A 22,720-nucleotide genomic window follows, 5' to 3' on the forward strand; every position below is an offset into this window, starting at 1 on the left:
TTATCTCCTATGCCAAAAAAATAAGATTCACTATGGACACTGAAAAGTTACCAGGTTCATTTGCATTCTATGTTCAGCTTCGGATAAAGAACCAAAAAGAAGGAATATCATAGATGTGACTTCATGTCTGTTGTCTTTCACTAACGATGACCCTCTACACAGAATAGCAGGAATTCCACTTTCATACAGCTAATTGATGTTGGTGTTTTTGTTCTATCAAATATGATGGAGGATGAGGGAAGAGAGGGAGGGGAAGTGATAATGATGATGACGATGATGATGATGGCAATGACAGTTCCATGACTTCAAATCATTGGGGTTAATACCCAGTCAAGCAGACTGTGATATTCATTTCATCAAACAGACTCATTGAGCAAAAGGGTTGGAATATAAGACCTCCAAGGTCCCTTCCAACTCTTTATTCTGTTATCCTCATCCTAATTTTCTTATAGGTAGTCCTCAACTTTCAACTGCAATCGGGACTGAAATTATGGTTGTAAGCTGTCAAGAGTTGAAAGTTGAGGAACCCATGTGACCGGATCTGATTTCAAAACTGGTTTTACAGCAGGCATTAATCGAATCATAACCATCCTAAGTGCAAGTTCATTCTGCTAAATGGGCAGTTTTTGCCAAAAAACCCCACAAATTGCAGTCATGTAACTATGGTGGTGCAACCTGTTGTAAATATGAGCTGGTTGTCAAGTGTCCAAAATGTGGTTGTATGTTCACAAGGAAGATAGGTGTGGCATGACATTTTACAACATCTGGAAGGGCTGCAAAGAACTCTTCCCGAGGCTGTCCACTGTAACTCTGAACGGTGCTTAACCAACTGGCCATAAGTCAAGAACTACCTGAATTCTTTATTACAACTTGCCATTGCTCCGTGTTCCATAACTGAAAGGAAAGCTGGACATGATCAAGTCATCCTTAATTGTGAAAAGGATATTTACACCTCCCCCTGCCCTGTAAAGATGAAACCTCTGCATTATTGGTGGTGGTGGGGAACCAAGTAGGTATGTACTCAATGGTTTGGGAGCAATCCTTGTGATGAATTTTTCGGAAGCCCAAAAAAATATTTCACTGTTGTTGTGAGACCATTTGTAGGGAAATTTCTCTCTCCTCAGGTAATTGCACTCTGCAAATTGCAATGAATCTTGCTTTCCCATCACATAACCAGTTTTGGGCTTAAAAGACCTAGATTTCCAGCTCAGATATCACTTCTTGGAAAGCTGCCCTATCCACTTCCCCAGGTTCTTTTTTAAAAGCTTGGTCTAGTGGTTAAGGCACCATGCTAGAAACAGGAAATTGTGAGTTACAGTCCTACCTTAGGCATTAAAGCTTTCTCTTTCAGCCCAATCCACTTCACAGGGTTGTTGTGGGGGGAAATAGGAAGAGGAAGGAGCATGAAGTATGTTTGCTACCTTGAGTTACTAATAAAAAATAAAGGCAGAATTTTAAAAATCCAATAAGATGGTTCTAACATTTCTGACCCTTCATGCTTATCAAAATATTGAGTTTCTAATAAGATTGCCAAATGACCATTCTTTCTAGCAAACCACCAAAGCAAGAATCCAGATCTCAGGGTTTTTTACAATTTTCACCAGTAGTGCTGTTTATTAATTTACAGCCTATCCCATTTTCCCTTGAAGAACTTAAATTGGCACTCATACTCCTAGATCCTATTTCTCCTCAACCCTGTGAGACAGAGAGCTAATATGAGCCTCAAATAATTCAATGAGCTTCAAGGATGAGCCTGTGTGGTCTTAGTCCAGCTCCTTAAACCACATTAAATTACTGTGCAGAGCATATGATTGTACTATCACAGCCTATGTACGCATATAAGGCATTAAGAAGGATAGATAGTACCAAGGTCAGTATGCTTCATCACTCAAAAGTTTGGGCAGTCTTCCAGGATTCAGTCTTCCAGAATCAAGAAGAAACTTCCTAACAGTGAGGACAATTAACCAGAGGAACAGCTTGCCTTCAGAGGTTGTGGATGCTTCAGAGAGGTGCTATTCTGCTGGTTTCTCCCCCCCCCACCCCGTTTTGGGCAAACTTCTATCGGTGGCAACGGGAGGCTCTGCTCATCCACCCAGACATCATCAGAGCACACTACTGAACCAGTAGCGGAGGTAAGAGGATTTCATGCCTAGTGCTTCATCTCTGGGGGGTTTTAAGAAGAGACTGGACAGCCACTTGTAAAAAATGGTATAAGAGCTCCTGCTTGAGCATAGGGTCGGACTAGAAGACCTCAAAGGTCCCTTCCAGCTCTATTTTGATTGAAGTTCTGATTGATTGATTTTTTCTGCAGTGATCCTGTCTATTGAAAACTCTGACAAAAAAGTTCATGAGCAAGGATTCCTTGAAACCTTTGGTTAAGAAATAATTCAATAGTTCTTGAGGCTGCTACTTGTAAATGCTATTTTAAAACATGATTTTTTGGGAGGTTTTTAAATTTAGGCCAGTCACTATGAATTATACAAATTGGCAGGTAGGTAGATATACTTTCTATCTCATACTCTTTCCGTGGTAAACCCATTCCTGAGTGCAGGCGAAGTTTGGTGTTCCTAACTAAATGAGCGAGGCCCCATGTTCATATTGTGCTCCTTTTAAAAGGCATTGTCGTCTCATGCTGTCTTAGATGACAAGAGTTTAAGGCTAAGGATTTTTTTGTAAGGCTTAGTCCATCTCTTCCTCCTCAGTGAGTCTTTTCTATTGAATTATTTTTTTGAAAGGAAAAGTAGTAAATGGCAAAGACTGGAGGTTAACTAGGGACCACAGCATCACTTGGAATAATAGTAAAAATTAAGTAATAAGACAAGTAAGTGCCAGATTAAAATCCCACTTGAAAAGAGCCAAGTCTGAAAACAAACACCGATCCATCTAATCCAGTCCCACAATTCTTGATTTTCAGTGAAACCCTGGAACTCATCTTGGCTTGTCCAGGTTGATGCCACCATTTTTCAAATCCGGGTTGGACCATAGAAATCCAGAATTTCCCCTTTCATCTTTCTACCTCTGTGCTTTCCCTAGAGATGGCCATTCCTTTCTCCAGACGAAGAGCACTCTGCACATACTCAGAAACCATGCACGCGGGCGCGCGCGCGCGCACACACACACACACACACACCATCCCCATCCCCAAGCATGCTGCTAATTCGATACCTTCCAGCCCTTTTTGAGAAAGAGAAAAGCGGCCCCGGAGGGCAAGGAGAAGGAGCAGCGGGCCCAGAGGCGCGCCCTTGGGCCACGGCGCATCCCAACGGGCGGAGGGAAACCCTCCAGCCAGGGGCCCGGCTCGCCGACTCCTCCATGGAGCAATCGTGGCAAGGCAACCCTACCCGGCCTCCCCCTCCCCCTTTGGGCGAGGGGCTGTCCCAAGCCGGCTTCCCCTTCCTTTCGGCGCTGACTGACAGGGACCGCAGCCACTGCCTGCCCGGTGGAGGGGGGACTAACCCCAGCCTCTCCGGCGCAGCCCGGGAACCAACCTGGTGGCCACCTCCAGGGCAGGGCAAGGCGAGCAGGGCTTCCGCGGCGCAGCGGGAGAGGCGGCGGGCTGGGTCGGGCCGAGCCGGCCAGGGTAGGATGGGCGCCGCGGAACTCAAGGCGGAGCCGCCGCCAATGCTGCTCTTGCTACCGCTGTTTCTTCTGCCACTGCCGCCGCCGCCGCAAGAGCCCTAAAAGAGAGCCGCGCTGGCCCAGGTAGCGCAGCCGGGCCCGGGGCGCGCCAAGGCGGGCGGGCGGAGGAAACAAAGGGGGAGCGGAGAAGTAGTTGGAGCCGGGACTCCCGGGCTTTAGGCGGGCGGCGGAGGCGGCTGGAGCCGGAGGGGGGGGGGATCCTCGGGCTGGGAGCTTTCACGAGGGCACTCTGCGCTTCTCCGGACTCCGTTAAGGGATTGGCGGGGGGAACCCGGGCTGCGAGGCGGTTCTGCCAGGGACGGGACTCGGAGCTGGGGAGCAGAACTTCGGCAGTTCTTCGGGGTTGGAAGGAGAGCGATCGCCCCGTCTCCACCCGGGGAAACAGGGCTCGTCCTGCCGGGTCCGTTAGAAAGGAGGCGGGGAGGAAGGAGGCTGGGTTGGCGCCAGGAGGAGAATACCTGGGTCCTTGCAGTGATGAATGGGCGCCTCATGCGCCATGGAGAGGGCTGCGGGCGGGCTGTTCATCGAAGGGGAAGAGAGGGGCTTTCTTGGAAGCACGCTTCCAGTCCTGGAGAAACCTAGGCGTCTGGATCGCTGATTTCTCCGGAGGAGAGAAGAGGCTCAAAACGCATCTTCTGAATGTTCATTTGGGTTTTTCACAGGCACGGGGGAAGGGGGTACAGGAAAGATGGATGGCGTGGAGGTGGGTGGGATAATGGCCCAGGATCCACCTTGAGTAAGACAAAGTGGGATCTGCTTGGCACAAAGCATCGGTCACTTTTTTTAAAAAAGTCCCAACCAGTGCCGGGATTTTGGATTTCTTCAGAAGGGCAGGAAGTGTTGGAGAAGATAATCACAGCATTAAAATTATTAATTTTTAAAATTAACACGATGGCCCCCTGTGTGCTCAGTTCTTAAAGGAGCTCCATTGCTACATTTTAAAGAGATCAGAAATCTCTTTCTGATATCCCCTAATAGGGGATTCCCCAATCCGAATGGGAGTTGTAGTCAGGTTGGGGAGCCTGCCACACAAATCTTGCTTTAGGTCACAAGGATTTTCCTGTAGATTTGTTTAACTTTAGCAGCCCAAGAACAAAGGAGTTCCCGTTCGAGGTAGACCATCCACCACTGAATTTAGGATAAAATTATAGGTATGAATCAGAAAAGAGTAGTTTAGCAACAGGGTTCAGTATGCCATTCTTAGTTCTCTGAGTTTAGTACAACACTGGTATTTTCTCCTCTTGTTGCCATAAATGAAAATCTTGTGGTATATCTAATGAAATAGATTGGCAGATGATTCAGGACAGAATCATGAAGTACATTCAGAATCATGTACTTTAAAGTTCATAATTATTGTCACTAGATGCAGGGAAGACTTTTAAAAATACTATATTTACTGTATAGAGAATGGGCCTAAAGATGGAATATGAAAATGCTCTGTGTACAATTTGATTTGCCCAGAGAAAAAGTTTGGCAGTTAGTGTGGGATTAACTAAAGAACTTGCCAATTTCTTTATGTGTGGCCATTTTAGATAAATCACAGACCCAAGGTGGAACAATGAAAGCCATATGCTTCAATAAATCCTTTCCGCAATGGGCTCTGCTGGCTTGGGATTCTAACAATTGTTTAACACCTGAGGAGATATCAGATTGGGAAAAGCTAGCTCAAATCAATATACTATTTTTTGTTGTTGTTAGTTGCAAAGTCGTGTCCGACCCATCGCAACCCCATGGACAACGCTCCTCCAAGGCTTCTTGTCCTCTACAATCCTATGGAGTCCATTTAAGCTCACGCCTACTGCTTCAGTGACTCCATCCACCAACCTCATTCTCTGTCATCCCTTTCTTCTTTTGCCCTCCAACTTTCCCAGCATTAGGCTCCAGTGAATCCTTCCTTCTCATTTGGTGGCCAAAGTATTTGAGTTTCATCTTCAGGAATTGGCCTTCTAAAGAGCAATCAGGGTTGATTTTCTCTAGAACTGACTGGTTTGATTGTCTTGCAGTCCAGGGGACTTGCAGGAGTCTTCTCCAGCACCATAGTTCAAAAGCTTCAGTTCTTTGGCGCTTAGCCTTTCTTATGGTCCAACTTTCACAGCCGTACATAGAAACTGGGAAAATGAAACTAAATACTCTTAGGTGCTGAGAAAAGCTATCAAAGTCCCCCCCCCCTCCATATTTTGCTTGATCTAAATGTATACAAGGAAAGTATGAAATAAAAGTCTCTTTTCTAGAGTCTACCTTACAGTATCCTAGATAAGCTATGCCCATATGATCTGCTGAGTTTAAGTCATCAGAGATAATCAAATTAAGAGCCGAGGTGGCGCAGTGGTTAGGGTGCAGTACTGCAGGCCACTTCAGCTGACTGTTATCTGCAGTTCAGCGGTTCTAATCTCACCGGCTCAAGGTTGACTCAGGCTTCCATCCTTCCGAGGTGGGTAAAATGAGGACCCGGATTGTTGTTGGGGGCAATATGCTGATTCTGTAAACCGCTTAGAGAGGGCTGAAAGCCCTATGAAGCGGTATATAAGTCTAACTGCTATTGCTATTGCTATTCCTGCAGCATGCAATCTCACACCAGATATATAAGCCACTTATGCATTTTCCTTGAGCTTAAACAATGGAATAAACATTTCTAATGGCTTTGGAATTGAAGGCACAGGGTGGAGGGGAGGGGTTGCTGGATCTTCGCCCACCTCCTTCCCAAGGCCAATTAATTCCCTGCATGTTCACGGAGATTGAAAAGAAGCTGGAAAAGTAGAGATGCTGCTGTCAGAACAACTCTGCTTTGCACTCATTCCATCAGCCTGTTTCTATGGCAGGTGGAAACAATGGTAGTTATTGGAGACCTACAGATACAGATGACATATCAGACTGCAACTGACTCACATTATCTGAAAAGGGCATGATGATTTTAGACTTATTTAGTATCAAAGTGCACAGCTACCCATTTTGCAAAAAGTGGCTCTGCTTTACTTTAACCATCATTTTACCCTATTGAACAGTTGAGTAGCCTAACTGCAATGGCTAAATTCACAATATGCTTTGTGAAGTCAGTTATAGACATAGTGAATACTTTTGTACATTGTATCAACTTTAGCTAGTTTTAACTCTGGGGTTTGGAAGTGTAGTTAGTTAACATAAACTCAAGCCATTTTGGAAGTTGATGGTTCAGCACACTGTATAAATCCTCAAAGGGTGTGCTATGCATATATAGTCAGTGTGGCTTACTAAAGTCTATATTTACTAGATGAGTATGCGATTATCCAGCTAGTCCAGGATTGTGAATTTTTATTTATTGCAACTCTGTAAGGCAGTGTTTCTCAGCTTTGGCCATTTGAATATGTGTGGACTACAAGTCTCAGAATTCCCTAGCCAGTCTGGTGGCTGGGTAATTCTGGGAGTTGGAATTTCACATATCTTCAAGTGGCCAAAATGGAGAAAAATTGCTGTAGGTCTTAGGATAGACCATAAGGCTATAGTCTTGCCAAAAAGAATAAATGGATAAATAAAATACCAGAAGCAGCAATACAGGAAAAAAATGATTTATCAAATCATTTGTTTGCCTGTTCCAGTCCATTCTGCTCCAGAAGTAAGCATAAGGGGAGAGTTAGATTTGTTGGTAGCTATTTCACACTCTACAGATGATTCAAGAATTTCAGGTTCCAAATTGTTTAACAGCAGTAAGAAAACAGCTCCGCATTCTGGGTGTAATATTGTGAGTTATATTTCCTTTTGGTAGATCCTTCTCCAATATTTTTAGAAACTACTTGTATGTTTTTGTACACTTTTGGTTCTTGGGAAAGGATGAAGAGTTTCCACTAAAAAGTGAAATCAGATTCTTGAGTCTCTAATCCTGATTGAGGTAGGGAAAGCTCCTGAAGAAGAATTTCTCCACACACTGACTTTTATAGGATTTGCTAAGGATTGAATCGGGAGCTCTGGTGTGTTTTTAGTATATCTCTTGCTGGATTTCAGCTCTTATCCATAGGAAGGAATGTTGGAAGGCTACTTTATATCAGCTTCACTGGATCCTAGTGACTTTTCAAACTCACATAGAGAGAGGCATCTTTCAGATGTACTACTTAATTTTTTAAAGGAAGATGCTCAAGATTCTCTTTTTCCACAAGGAGAAAGTTACATCACTGCTGGTCTTGGCTAGAATAAAATGCTAAACTAACTATACAAGGCAATGTTTCCTTATATGATGAGAGAAAGAGGAAAAAGATGGATTTTAGGAAGTGCCTAATGATTCCATAAAAGAGACACGGTGGCTCAGTGGCTAAGATGTTGAGCTCGTCGATCAGAAAGGTCAGCAGTTCGGTGGTCTGAATCCCTAGTGCTGATTAACGGAGTGAGCTCCCGTTATTTGTCCCAGCTTCTGCCAATCTAGCAGTTCGAAAGCATGTAAAAATGCAAGTAGAAAAATAGGAATCACCTTTGGTGGGAAGGTAACAGCTTTCTGAGCGCCTTCGGCGTTTAGTCATGCTGGCCACATGACCATGGAGACATCTTCGGACAGTGCTGGCTCTTCGGCTTTGAAACTGAGATGAGCACCGCCCCCTAGAGGCTGGAATGACTAGCACATATGTGCGAGGGGGGCCTTTACCTTTAATCATTCCAGTATTACAGTATTCTATACTGACTCTAAGCAAGCATTCCATGGTTAACTTAATCCTTATTAGGGATTATCATATATATTAATAAGATTTATTTATAAGATGAATTGATAAAATTTATAACCTATTTTTCACTGATAAATTTAAGGTGGTATCCATAGTATTCCATTCTATTTTTCCCATACCAACCCTATGAGTCAAAGAGAGGGCTAAAAACTCTAAATCAGTGTTTCCCAACTTTAGTAACTTGAAGATGTGTATAATTCATTTCCCAGAACTCCCCAGCCAGAATAGGTTGGCTGGTATGGCTGATTGGGGAATCCACACATCTTTAACCTGCCAAGATTGAGAAACGCTGCCCTAAATCATTCAGTGAGCTACTAATACTGCTCCTAGACCAGCCCTTTAACCCCTGCATCACTCTGCAAAGAGGATGTTGTGGCAGTTAGTATAATTGAAAACACCAAAAAAAAAATATAGTATGGAAAAATAAATCACCCATCCCCAAGAGGGTAGTGTTAGAAGTCATATAAAACTTTCTGTACAGGAACATGACATAATATAGAATTAGAATTCTTTTATTGGCCAAGTGTGATTGGGCACACAAGGAATTCGTCTTTGGAGCTTACGTCATTTTGAGGGTAGAAGTTGAAACAATTTATGTCCAGGATGTGAGGTCTGTACATATTTCACAACCCTCTTTTTGACTTGTGCAGTATAGAGGTCCTCAATGGAAGGTAGGTGGGTAGCAATTGTTTTTTCTGCAGTTCTAATTATGTATTGAAGTCTGTGTCAGAGCCAAACCAGACAGTTATAGAGGTGTAGATGAAATTCTTCTGTAGAACTGAATCAGCCGCTCCTTGGGCAATTTGAGTTTTCTGAGTTGGTGCAGAAAGAACATTTTTTGTTGTGCTTTTTTGATGACATTTTTGGTATTGGGTGTCCATTTTAACTCTTGAGATATGATAGAACCTAGAAACTTGAAGGTATTTACTGTTGCTACTGTGTTGTCTAGTATTGCGAGTGTTGGTAGTGTAGGAGGGTTTCTCCTAAAATCTACTATCATTTCTACAGTTTTAAGTGTTTCCAGTTCAAGACTGTTCTGCTGCACCACAAGGCTAGTTGTTCAACCTCCTGTCTGTATGCAGATTCATTGATGTCTCAAATGAGACCAATCACTGCTGTATCATCTGCAAACTTCAGTACTTTAACATAGGGATCTTTTGAGATGGAGTCATCTGTATAGAAAAAGAAGATAAGAGGAGAGAGCACATAGCCTTGGGGGGCTCCTTTGCTAATTGTACAAGTATCTGATGTAATTTTGCTTAGCTTCGCCTGCTGCTTCCTGTCTGTTAGGAAGCTTGTGCTCCATTTACAAGTGTGGTCAGGTACAGCTAACTGGTTTAGTTTAGTTAGAAGAATATGTGGAATAATGGTATTGAATGCTGAGCTGAAGTCTACAAAGAGGAACCTTGCATAGATCTTTGAAGATTCAACATGTTGTAAGATCTGTCTGTCTGTCTCTCTCTGTCTGTCTGTCTCTCTCTCTCTGTCTGTCTCTGTCTCCCTCTCTCTCCCTCCTTCCCTCCCTCCCTCCCTCCCTCTCTCTCTCTGTGTCTCTCTGAGAGCTTAAAAATGAGAGTGGACTTTCATATTACCATTCAAATAGATAGTACAGTACATTCTATAGTAGTGTTTTTCAAATTTGGCAACTTTAAGATGTGGACTTCAACTGTCATAATTGTTAAATTTGCTAAGTTAGAAAAATACTGTTTTATATATGCTTATCCATTCATAGGTATACCTGCATACCTATACATACCTATCGTTCATTAAGATTTATTCCCAAATCAGTGGATGCTGAATTGTAGTTCCAGTAATAATCAGCGTAAGTAATTCTCTTCTCTTTTGGGATTCGCTGCAGGATGTGACAGAAGGGACACCAGATACACAGCTAAGATGGGAGCCGCTACCTTCAAAGCTGAAGAAATTTAAACAGTTGTAGTCTGTCACATAAGTGAGATGATATTAAGCAGAGATTAGACATATTCCTGAAGGAGGAGATTATTTTCATTCCCTGTTTCTGATACTTAGTTATGAATGCTGATATTTATGTAGGAGAAAGAGCACCACTGACTGAAAAATGGTAGCACGAGCAGCCTTAGGAAGACACTATAAAATATGTAGAAGGAACCAATTAGGATGACATGGAGGAACTTTGATGAGAGGTAGTCATCAATTTGAATGAGTTACATTCAAATAGTCATTTGACTATTTGAAGTTACATGGGAAGCACACACACCCCACCAAAAAAAGCTATTTACAACCCTGTTCCAGAGTTCTAACTATCACGTTCCCCTGTCACATGACTGCATTTTGAACATTGGCCCACATTTATGACCATTTGCAGAGTACCTCAGTCATATAACCATGATTTACCATGTTTTTGCAGGAAACTGGCAGTTTACTTCCTTTCCAGCAGAAAATAGCCCACCACAAACAAAGGGTTTTATGGTTACGACCACCACAAAGAAGATTCTAAAGTCAGGTGGGTCACTGATGGTGACCCATTTTACAATTGTAATTGCCAGGAACAAGTATGGTCATAAGATAAGGACTACCTGTATTTAAAACCGCTTCTTGACAAGTAGTTTGTTGCAAAACAGCCCTGTCTCATTCATACAACTTTATAGGGCGTTCAGATGCCACCTTTTAGTGCTAATTATATTCGCTTATTTTTTCTTTTCTGTATTCCCTTCTTTTCACAGAAAAACACACAAAAGTGTGGGGGGGAATGGGAGGACCACACAAGCATTTTGGGCAACGGTCCAGGGAATCAGAGTATTCCCAAAGGGGTAGGAATGGATCAGGAGGCTGGTATCCTGAATAATAGCTCTCTATCCTATTGTGTATTCTCAAAGGTTCTACTTACTAGCTGTGATTTCTATATTGAAATTCAGTCTTCCAAAGCAGTAAATCATTTATATGCTCCTGAAAACAGAAAGGGAAATGCATTGCTTTCTTCTCTGTTGATGATTTCCTGATTTCTAATGGGATATTATTGCAATAACTAATGTGGATGTATTGTAAATTCCAGGAACAATGGACTTTTTAAAGACAGAATGGGCATTCTTACATTCCCTTTTGTTAGCAAATATATTCTAATTCAGGGTTCCCTACTTGGTGTCTTATAGACCATAACTCCCATAATCCCCATCCATCATGGCCATCCGAGTTATAAACCAGGACATCTGGAGGTTACTATTTTGTAGAAAACTAGACCATTTTGTATTACTATCCAGACGTTTGATTGAGGCTGTCAGGAAAAATGTCCAGAGGTGATCATTTGACCTTCATATATTAGCACCTAATTGCCATTGCCTAGGTGTGAAACCAGTATTAGTAGAAGGCAAATAATGGTTGCGAAAGTTATACTTAAGAATGGGCCTGCTGCTTCTGAGCATAATTCTTAATGATTTTTTTCCCTTTCTGTATCAGGGAGCTGCCCTTTAACATAATCATCACATCACTGACAATAGGATACCTTTAAAGATTGTCCATCCTTTCCTGTTGGGTGTTTTACACCTATCTGGCTCCCTGGGACTACACGTTGCATTGAAGCTCTCTGTCACTTGCGCCAGTCTCCTCTGGCTGGGTGGTTCTACATTTATCTGCAGGAAACTTGGAGGCGGGCGTGAAAGATGGCTGCCACACAGGAAGTACCTCCTCCCGCATTAGGCCTCCATTTTTTATACCCATTAGAAGAAACAATGGCACCCAGGGTGAAAATAGAAGAGCCGGGACCTCCATGCCCTGAAGCTGGTTGGGAATGGGATGCTCCGGGGAAGACTCCTCTTGTTGTCCAGGCAGGCACCATTAGTGATCTGTTGAGGTGGGCAACTCCTCCCCAAGTGAGGAGCGACCCAATTCCACAGCTCTGGGAGGTTCAGTGCCAGGAGATGGTGCAAAGCCTGAGGACACCTGCTGACGTCATGCCAGCCCCTGTGCCTGTCCCACCCCCAGCCCCTGGCTGGAGCAATCTCCAGCTACCTGAGCTTGCACCCGTGGATGACATCGAAGCCTACCTGTCATCCTTTGAGCGGGCAGCCGAATCATGCCAGTGGCCAAGAGGAGAGTGGATGAGCCGCCTTATGCCAGCTCTTGGAAAACCCCAGCCACCCCATAATGGCTTGGATGCCAGAAGTAGCAGGAATGAGCACAGAAAGTCCAAATCTTCCGGCCTGCGAGGGGAATCAGGTGCCAATGTAGAAATGCAACGGCAGCGTTTCCGGCAGTTCCGTTACCAGGATTCCGAAGGCCCCCGGGAGGCTTGTCGGAGGCTCCGGGAACTTTGCCGACGTTGGCTGAAGCCAGAGAGCCGCACAAAGGAGCAGATTCTGGAACTGCTGATCCTGGAGCAGTTCCTGACCATCTTGCCCCAAGAGATCCAGAACTGGGTGTGGGAACGAGGCCCTGAGACGTGCGCCCAAGCAGTGGCCTTAGTGGAAGGATACCAGATGGGACGGCGAGAGGCAGGGATGTGGGAGCAGCAGGTAAGGGAACGGTTAATCATCTTGATTCTAAGGGATACATTGTGATGAAAACTTCTAACATCCTTAGCACTCCAATATATGTTTTCTCATTCCACTCCCCCTCCACAACCCCGCATCCACCCACCCACAAGGCAAAAGAGAATTGTATCAGTGTTTTAATGATTGAATCAGTGTTTCATGGATATAAAAATAGCCAAATGCAACTTGCAATATAAATGGGGAGGAAAAAGCTCAGTCAAGAATAGAGGAAGGATGATACACAGGTAAAAGTTTTTTTGAGTTGGCACATGATTTCAACAGAATTGTCTTTTTTTTAATGTGCTGTTTATCAATTACTTTTTAATTAGGCTTTAAAACTTTTCCTGTTTTTTATACAAAGAGGGCAGAAAAGATTGAGTCACACGACAGCCTTCCTCATTATTAACAAATGAATCTGCATTCAGACGACCTCGTTTCTTCCTGATTTACCCAGGCTGGAAATGGCTGTTCATCGATTGTGGAGGGCGTCTTTGTATGGAAGCAAGCAAGCAAGGGGATTTTGGTGGGAAGCAGCATATCCAAATGTCTTGGATGGCAGCTCTCACGGCCTCTTGCTGTTAGCCATGTTGGTTAGAACTGAGGAGAGCTGAAATCCAAAGCCTTCAAAAGACCCCGGGCTTTTGGCTACTCCAATGAATAGAGTGCTAGCTAAGATGTCAGAGTTGCAAGAAACGCCCCTAACAAAAGAAGACTCCGAGGCTTGAATTTCCTCAAAGTTCCATTTTATTAGAGATGTCATATTGGCATATCTGGGAAAACCCGAATCTGAAATCTTCCAGGTTTTCCTCACTCAAATGAAAGTCCAAGTCCCTGCCCAGCACCCACAAGTCCATCACAAGTTCCAAACAAGGCACCATCCCAACTGGAGATGCCTCCCAGTCACGCCACTCCAGGTGCAGGGCAAAATGTCCTTGACTCTCTGAAAAAGGAATGTTATTTTGACTATATATCTCCCATACTCAGTGGTGGGATTCAAATAATTTAACAACTGGTTCTCTGCCCTAATGATTTATTCCAACAACTAGTTCGCCAAACTGCTCAGAAAGCTAATAACCGGTTCTCCCGAAGTGGTACGAACTGGCTGAATCCCACCACTGGCCATTCTCCATATAATCCCCCCTCCCATTTCCTCACAGCATTAAATGTGGCAGGCCTGAAGGCCCAATGCAAAAGATGGCTTCCAGGCCTGACCTAAGGTGGACTTGCTATCAGATCAATCTGTATCCTTTTGAAAAGTTTTTGGAATGGGAATTGCAAAACTACTATGGACACTTGAATGGCTGCTTAATTATTCTATTTTAGATTCAAGGCTTAAACAAATAAATGGAATGGGTAGATTAGTGTAAGTTCTTAGTGACCCACTGTTGTCCCTTGTTGCTAGGTTACAGTGCGGGTCAAGGTTGAACAGGTAAGCCCCCAGGAAATGATTTTACCTGGAGCACCGTGGGATCCTTCAGCCTCGCTGCTGCCCCATCCTGAGTATCTATCCTCATCCGATATAACACTAAACCAGCCTGTCCCAGGCCCAGCTCTCAAGATGCCCTGCATCCCAAAACAGGAACCACAGGGCCTTCAGGAAACAGGTAAGAAGGAAGAGAGAATCAGGAATGTTCTAGGAATTTTTCCTGCCAAAGGGAATCAATTGCCACAAGAAAAACAAATCAATGATATTTTTTTTGGGAAGCTTTGTCTATAACAGATGAGGAATTATCCAACTCCCATTATCTCCAGCCAGTGGAGTTGGAACAGGAATTTGTAGTCCAGCAATATTTGGAAGACAGTTGAGCTAAGAAATTCATACAGTTTTTTTTAAATAAATCTATGGAATGATTGGCTATCAGAGAATATGAATATTCATTTTAGAATTCTAAATGTTTTGCTTCCATTTAGTGGGCATCCAGATGTTTGCAGTAAAAAATCTGTGCAAACTATGTTATTTAATAGTAAATATGATTTTAAAAATATTTCCGTTTCTCCAGTCCACATTTTTAGGGGACAGCAGTTTGATGAAGGTAAAAGAGAGAATATAATTATCTTATCTATCTATCTCTTATCTATCTGAGCATTTTTACTTCACTCATTAGGGCAGCTTACATGACCATTCTAAACATGATATTCTTTGCCCAGATGTTTGGGGGGAAAGAGCTGACTTGGAAAAAGAAAATAAATCTTAAAATTCAATTTCTTCCAGTAATACAGCACTTTTTCTTTTTGTGCCTTTGAGTCACAATGATTTTTAGCAAATGTCTAGATGGGTCCTACAGTTTTCCTGTCAAGGCTTTTTAGAAGTGGTTTGCCATTCCCTGCTTTCTAGGCAAAGAGAGAAAGCCAGGCCCAGACAGATTCAAGCCTAAGGCAGGAATAAAAACTGTTAAACCACTGCAAAATGTAAATGATTTTGTATCTAAATCTTATCTCATTTGATTTCATTTGTGTGTGTTGTATTTGAGAGAGAAATAGATCTTTCGTTTGAAGTCTCTCTCTGTTTGATGCATTCCAGAGGAGTTGAACTTCTATTCCAAATAAAAGGAGAATATATGTCAGTCATGCTTTCCGTAGGAGCTCCCATTGACTGACAACAGAGGGCAGTGATTTGAGATACAACTCAAAACAATACATATTATTCAGGCTAACTAAAGTTATTGTAGGATTAGAAAGATGAGGAGTGTTGCTCCATTAATGCAGCCTGATAACTGGCTCCTACCAGATATCACGTGTTAAACTCCAGTAATTCCCATTTCCAGGACTTTTAATTGGGCTGAACTGTTTCTCCTCCAATTAACTGCCTCAGGCTTTTTCAAAGGTGCTTTTTCAAAAGGCAATTGGACTGTTTTTTCCTTGTGGAGGAAGAAAAAGATATTTTCCTTCTCATCCAAGAAGCTTCATGGGTTCTGGTAGGATATTGGGGGCAAAAGTCCAGAATTTGGCCTTTCTGGAAAGAGAGGACACATTGGTTTGTTCACTTTCTGGATAAAGAGGACCATTGGTTTGAAAGAGGTGTAAAAGAGGCCATTTATGTTAACATTTAGCAGTTCTTCTTCAACAGAGGGAGAGGAATAGGACACCACACAGTCCTTTCAGCAGCTCTAAGAAGATTCCATCCCCATTTTCCCTCTGATACAGGTGACCCTGAGAGCACAGATAAACTCATAAGTGGCCTCAAGAGCTCTCAGGGACAGTGATAACAACCAGAGGACTGCAAAGAAATATAACACTTCCAACCCACCCCCCATCCGACCCTATTCTGTCAGATCTAATTTTTCTGTCATCCTCACCCACCTGCTGAACTCATGAAGCTTCTTGGATGAGAAGCAAAATGCTTTAAAGGAAAAACAAAGTCTAGCTGTCTTTTGAAAAAGCACCTTTGAAACAACTATGACCTGGATGACTGAGAATCTCCAAGAAGTTCATTAACAGTGTAATGTAAATTTATCTGATTTCCAATTCCTGTATCTATGGGCAAACTGGAATGCAGTTGTTTCATCCAAATATTGTTTTGAAACTTAATAATTACAATAGACATTGAATAGAACAAGTTTGAAACCTGAGAAAGGAAAAATTGAGCAAAATCAATCATAAATGAGTCTTCTCTTCTTTTTATTCTACCAAACGTCAACCCTTTCTTGCATATAGTTAGCTGTTCCTGGTTTCTCTTTTTGGAACCAAATTTCTATATTTATTCTCTACTTACTGCTTTTCCAAATCCAACAATCATTGTTCCTACCTGGCCAATAATTAAAAGTGCCAAAGAATCTTCAACCAAGAACTAAATATTAATTTGTGGAAATTATTTTTAAAAAATGTTTACTTCTGTTTGTACTCTGTATAGATGCTCTGGAATAAAATAGGTCTTATCCTATACCAACTTATTTTTGATCAGCTATTAGTCTGACACACAACCAAAACTATGCCTATGTATGCAGATATCACCAGATGGAACATACAGGAACTAAATTGACTATATTTTTCATATAAAGAGGCGGAAGAGCTCAGTTGGAAGAACAAAGATGTGACCAGAAGCTAATCACAGAATAGATTCAGCTCAAGCTAAAGTGGAAGAACAAAGGCAGTCAGTTTTCAAAGTAAGATCTTAAACATTAGCATACCATTTTCAAAGACAACCTTGGGAGCTTTGAAGTCCTCAACCTCACTGATAAGAAACCAGAGATACTATAGAATTAAAAAGTTGTTATGGATGAATGTCAAAAACAACCACCAAAGAGAGGAAATGGCTGAGGAAGTAAAAGTAACTGGAACTGTGGGAGGCAGAGACCATGCTGTCCTGGAATTTCAGATAGTGTGATGGTGAGAAACTGCAGTCATACCTCAGTATTAGACTTCATGGGAGAAAGCTTTGTTGGACTTAGGAAGACAGTAGGCAAGATCCATTTGATATTGTAAAGGACAAAAATGTCTAAGAAGATTGGGAGCTTCTGTAATAATGTGGTCTTGGAGGCAACAAATCCAAACAATTCATACAAGAAGGAAAAATTAGAAAATCTGAACAGACAAAAGTGGATTTTCACAGAACGTAAAAAGATCGCTTAAAAGAAAAAAGCAAATGTACAAGAAATGGAAAGAGAGGAGGAATATATCCTACAAAGAATACAAAGCAGTTTGCAAAAACTACAGATCTAGTGGGAGAAGAGCTAAATCCTAGTACAAAGTCAGGGTAGCTAGGGATGCCAAAAACAACAAAAGTTTTCTTTTTTTAGGAAAGTCCCAAGCAAAAGGAAAGTGAAAGAGACAGGAGGTCTTCTGAAGAGAGAGAATGTTAAAATGGTTAAGGAACAGGACAGAAGGCATAACTGAACTCTTATTTTGCATCTGTTTTCTCTCAGAAGTTGAATGAACCTTCGGTTGGCTCACACTGTGCCATTGGTGGGGGGAAATGAACTGAAGCTCAAGATAAACAAGGAGCAACTGAGGGAATTCCTAGTTAATCTTCAGAACCAATTGATTTATACCCTGGGGGAAGCATCTCCCCAATCTTTTTTTTTGTTTTGTTTTGCAGTTTCATAGAAGACAATGTTTCCATTGGGGGAGGGGGAATGGATTCAGTTTCACTTGCTTACCTGCCACTCACCTCCTGCTGTGCAGGCCACAGATTGGTATTGGGGGTCCCTCCCCTTGAAAATTAAAGAAACTAACAGAGATATTAGCAGAACCATTCTCTGTAATTTTGAGTACACCTGGAAAATAGACAAGGTCCCAGAAGACTGGAGAAGGATTAATGTTTATTTATTTATTTATTTATTTAAAAGGAAGAAGCAGGGACCCAGGAAAATACAGGCCTATGAGCTTGACATTAATACTGGGCAAGATCCTTGAGCAGATTTATCAGGAAGCACATGTGAGTGCATAGATAGGAATTCATTAATTAATTGGAGCCAACATGAATTTATACTAAACAAGTCATATCAGATTAACAATCTACTTTTGACTGGTCTGGTTCAGAGTGGTATTCAGCAGGTTCTGACCAGTTCTGGAGAACTGGTAGTGGAAATTTTGAATAGTTTGGAGAACCGGTAAATACCACCTCTGACTGGCCCAGCCCTCATTTATTCTCTGCCTCCCAAGTTCCAGCTGATCAGGAGGGAATGGGGTGAGAATGTAAATTTTACAGTATACTTCCCCTGCCACCCCCACCAACTGACCTCCATAGAATCAGTGCTAAAAAAAATGGAATCCCACCACTGGTCTGGTTGATTAGGGAATTGCTATGGATATAGTATATCTTGACTTCAGCAAGACTTTTTGACAAAATCTCTCAGAACATCCTTACCTACAAAATGGTCAAACATGAGTTCGACAACTCAACCACGAGGTGGATTCACAGTTGGCTCAAGGATCGTAACACTACTGGTAGTTCTAGATAGCATCAAATGTACCCCGGATAGACATTCTGAATGGATGCCACAGGACTGTGTCTTGGGTGGTTCCAGTGTTTTTATAAACGATGTGGAAGAGGAGTCCAAGGAATACTTACCAAATGTGCAGACGATACAAAGCTAAGAAGGATGGTCAATACATGGGAGGAGAAGGGAAAGAAACAGGAAGATTTAGTCAAGCTAGATAATGGCAGAAAGAAATAGAATGGAATTGAACACGGGGAAATGTAAAGTTAAAAAAAAAAGAAACAAACATGTAAAGGTAGTCCGCTTATCACCAATTGCTTAGCAACCATGGACTCTCCCAAAGATACAACTGATTCATAGTTCCAAACAGCTACTTCCCCTATCCACCCATGGTCACATTATCAAATTTTGGGTGCTTGGCAACTGGCCGCATTTACAGCCATTTGTAGGATCTAACAGTCATGTGATTTATGTTTTGTTTTGTTTTTTGCTGGCAAAAACACCCATTTCTGACAATAGATTCGCTTTACAACTGCCAGATTCGCTTTACGATCATCATAAAATCGGGTTGATCTGCCTCAACTTATGAACGTCATGACATACAAAGGATATTTCAGGCTCCCATTACAGTTGTTCGGTTGAGGACAATCTGCATAGGATGCGGACAATAATGAGTCACGAGCAGCACATGTGAGAAGGACTTGGGTGTACTAGTGGATCATAAGCTTAGCCAATCTCAACAGTGTTATGCAGCTTGCAGAGAATACCAACATCTTGAAGAGCATCAAGAGGAGAATGGAGTTCAGATTGTAAAGAAGTAATTGTCCCAGTCTGTTATGCTTTGGTCAGGCTTCATTTGGGGTACTGCATTCAGCTCTGTACATCCAGTTTTTTAAAAAATTGATAAACCGGAGCAAGTCCATAGAAGGGCTTCCAAGAAGGTTGAAAGGATTCTATAAGGAACAATTGGAAGACCTAGGTATGTTTAGTTTGCAGATGAGAAATATATGAGGCAACATGATGTTGTATTCAACTTTCTAAAGGGCTGTCACATTACAGGGGATTTGTGGTGACGCAGTGCTTAGAATGCAGTTTTGGAGGCTAACTCTGCCCACTGCCAAGAGTTTGATCCTGACTGGCTCAAGGTTGACTTAGCCTTCCAAGGTTGATAAAATGTGGACCCAGATTATTTGGGGGAATATATTGATTCTGTAAAGCACTTAAAGAGTGCTAGAAAGCACTTAAGTGCTATTGCTATTTGGGCTCGTTCTAACTTGCTCCAGAGGGTAAAACTATATCTAAAAGGATGAAACCTCAAGGATATATGCACATATTAGACATAAAGAAAAACTTGACAGCAAGATCTGTCAGTCAGTGGAATGAATTATTGCATGGAGTGGTCTTTTTCATTTGAGGTTTTCAAAGCAGAGGCTAGTTAATAATCTATTGGAGATGGTGTAGTAAATCCTACAGTGTGCAGTAGATTGGATGTGATGACCCTTTAGATCTCTTCCAACTCTACAATTCTATGACTCTAAGCTGAGGAACAACATACATTATTGCTAATGCATGCTGGATAATTGAGAAAGCCAAAGAATACCAAAAATAAATCAATACATGCTTCATTGAATATAGAAATGGCATGGATTGTGTCAACCATGTCAAATTGTGGCATGTTTTTAGGAAAACAACAATCTTAGAATGTCTCATTGTTTTCTTGCAAAACCTCCTACACAGCACAGGAAGACATAATCTGGATGGAACTTGGTGGAAGTTTGGAAGGAGTAAGACAAGGTTGTATACTCTTTCCTTATTTCTTCAAAATATGGTGTCCCCAAAATAAGACCCAACCAGAAAATAAGCCCTAGTCTGATTTTAGTGTGTTCCTAATAAGCTCTACCCAATAAATAAGCCCTAAGTTAAGATTGTTATCAGTCGGCGGGGTGGCCAGCACCAGAGGTGTCAAAGCCACGGGGGTGGATGCTGTCCATCAGTAGCTACAGCCCAGGTGAGTTAATTACCTGTTCAAGCAGCAGTCAGGGGTGAGGGGGAGGTGGTTCGGATACACTGCGGGGGCCAGGGGAAAGCCAAAGTGGGTGGGCAGCTGCAGGAGGCTTGTCTTCATGCAGCGGTACCAACAGATGGAGACAGAAGTGCAGGGGGGAGGCAGGTGCTCCAAATGTGCCATGTGGACTGTAGGAAAGCCGAGAGTCAATATAACACGTGCTAATAGCAGAATGAGATTTTTGTTGAGGTTGTAAAGGTCCAAATTAACTGCCCAGCTTCATCATTTCTAAAACGATAAAATAGAAACTATCAATTTGCAAACAGAAGTTACAAGAACTGAGACAGCTTGTAGTAAATGTACAATGGAGAGCATACAGGTAGTCCTCAAATTATAGCCATCATTGAAGCTGGCAGTTACGGTCATAAGTCATGATGGTTGTAAAGCATCTGTGACCAGATCCAGTTTTACGATATTTTTTGTTGGGGTTGTTTGGTGAACGTCACAGCTGTTACGTGAATCCATTGTTAGCTGTCAAGCATTTCTTGCTGGAAACCAGAAGTAAATGCTGGTTTACAGCAGACCCTCATAAATCAGCCATCTGACCACAGTGCACTGCAAGAGCTGTAAATGCAGACCGGTTGAGAAGCACCCAAAACGCAGCCGCATGTTGGCAGGAGAGCACAATGTCAGAACTTCAAAACTAGATCACCTGTAGCTTTTGGGGGTCTGGTACAACTTCAACTGGTCACTAAACAACTGGTTATAAGTTGAAGACTACTTGTGCCTGTCTTATGTTGATAGCTGCATGTTGTCAGACTCATCTGCCCATTATGAAAGACTTTTCTTTTTCTTTTTTTCTTGACAGGCTCCCTACTGGCCAATGGAAACCGAAAGGAGCACTCTTTGCCCGGAGGCACGATGGAAACGGGATTGCTACCTGGGAATTCCCGGGAGAAAGTGTTGGGTGAGAATTGTGGTGAACGGATGGGTCAACAATTTGAAGTGAGATGTGGAGACACAAGAGAGAATCCAGTTGCACACCCCAACTCTTTTGGACGCTCTCACCCAGCGGGAAAGTCCCTTCACCAGTGTTCACAGTGTGGGAAAACATTTAGCCGTAACTCACATCTGCTCACCCACCTAAGGATCCATACTGGGGAGAAGCCCCACCAGTGCCCTCAGTGTGGCAAACGTTTTGGTCATACTTCCCAGCTGACACGTCATCAGAGGACCCATGCCTCAGAGAGACCTTTCCGATGTGCTCAGTGCAGCCGAAGTTTTTACCAGAGCTCAGAGTTGACCAGGCATCGAGTATCCCATGCCAGAGACCGTCCGTACGGGTGCAGCCAATGTGGGAAGAAGTTCCGTTGGAGTTCTGATCTCATCCGACACCAGATCACCCATACAGGAGAGAGACCATACAAGTGTCCTGACTGTGGGAAGAAGTTTGGTCAGAATTCACACCTGGTTCGACATCGGAGAACCCACACTACTTAGCCAAGATCTTCCCAGAAAGAAAGAAAACCGTGTTTCCCAGCATTGAAAGCTCAATAAGGGCCAAAACATGGAACCAGACCACCACTTAGCTTAGTGTCATAATGAGCCAGATGACAGATGAACCTTTGGTTCAATATCTGCAGAGGTTTATCTGTGGATGTGGCTTAATTAGAAAGAACCCAGTCTGTCTCCAGCGGGATAGGCAAGGTGGTAGTTCCACAATATCAATTTTTTATTCTACAACTAGAGAATCACAGTTAGAACGGAACTGATTACTCTAAAAAGGTGCTGAGCCTTTGTAGATTTGACTTCCTGGACAATACTAAACCACTAATATTGTGGTGGCTCCAGTTGGATGTCTTTTTATTTCTTTCTCTATCTCCTTTTCCTTCCTCCCTCATTCTCTCTTTTAATAGAAAATGAAATAGGCCTTCTAGTCATCTAGACATATTTTCTGTTACATAACGCAATCTGTAATCCTTGCCCTGAGAACACTTCTTTGTTGTGAAG

At 42.5% G+C, this 22,720-nt stretch overlaps 1 protein-coding gene across 2 annotated transcripts; it reads left to right on the forward strand.

Moving 5' to 3' along the window:
* The first annotated feature begins 3,474 nt into the window (after positions 1–3,474).
* LOC116521056 (zinc finger protein 397-like) lies at positions 3,475–22,443 on the forward strand. 2 transcript variants are annotated; one of them, XM_032235666.1, is made up of 5 exons: positions 3,475–3,702; positions 11,754–12,808; positions 14,229–14,430; positions 20,443–20,499; positions 21,579–22,443. In XM_032235666.1, the coding sequence occupies exons 2-5, from the start codon at positions 11,957–11,959 to the stop codon at positions 22,208–22,210; spliced, it is 1,743 nt and encodes a 580-aa protein (XP_032091557.1). In that variant the 5' UTR covers positions 3,475–3,702; positions 11,754–11,956; the 3' UTR covers positions 22,211–22,443. The 2 variants fall into 2 exon arrangements, with proteins under 2 accessions (XP_032091557.1, XP_032091558.1); XM_032235667.1 differs by lacking the exon at positions 20,443–20,499.
* The last annotated feature ends 277 nt before the right edge of the window (positions 22,444–22,720 follow it).

Source organism: Thamnophis elegans, chromosome Z, assembly GCF_009769535.1.
Source record: "Thamnophis elegans isolate rThaEle1 chromosome Z, rThaEle1.pri, whole genome shotgun sequence".
In the NCBI taxonomy this organism is placed as follows: Eukaryota; Metazoa; Chordata; class Lepidosauria; order Squamata; family Colubridae; genus Thamnophis; species Thamnophis elegans.

What these genes read in the sequence shown, in the direction of transcription:
- LOC116521056 (XM_032235666.1), top strand. Translation starts at nt 11,957, where the DNA reads ATGGCTGCCACACAGGAAGTACCTCCTCCCGCATTAGGCCTCCATTTT. An exon ending in CAGGGATGTGGGAGCAGCAG is followed by an intron (nt 12,809 to 14,228) that starts GTAAGGGAACGG and finishes CCTTGTTGCTAG; the next exon opens with GTTACAGTGCGGGTCAAGGT. An exon ending in ACAGGGCCTTCAGGAAACAG is followed by an intron (nt 14,431 to 20,442) that starts GTAAGAAGGAAG and finishes CCTCCTACACAG; the next exon opens with CACAGGAAGACATAATCTGG.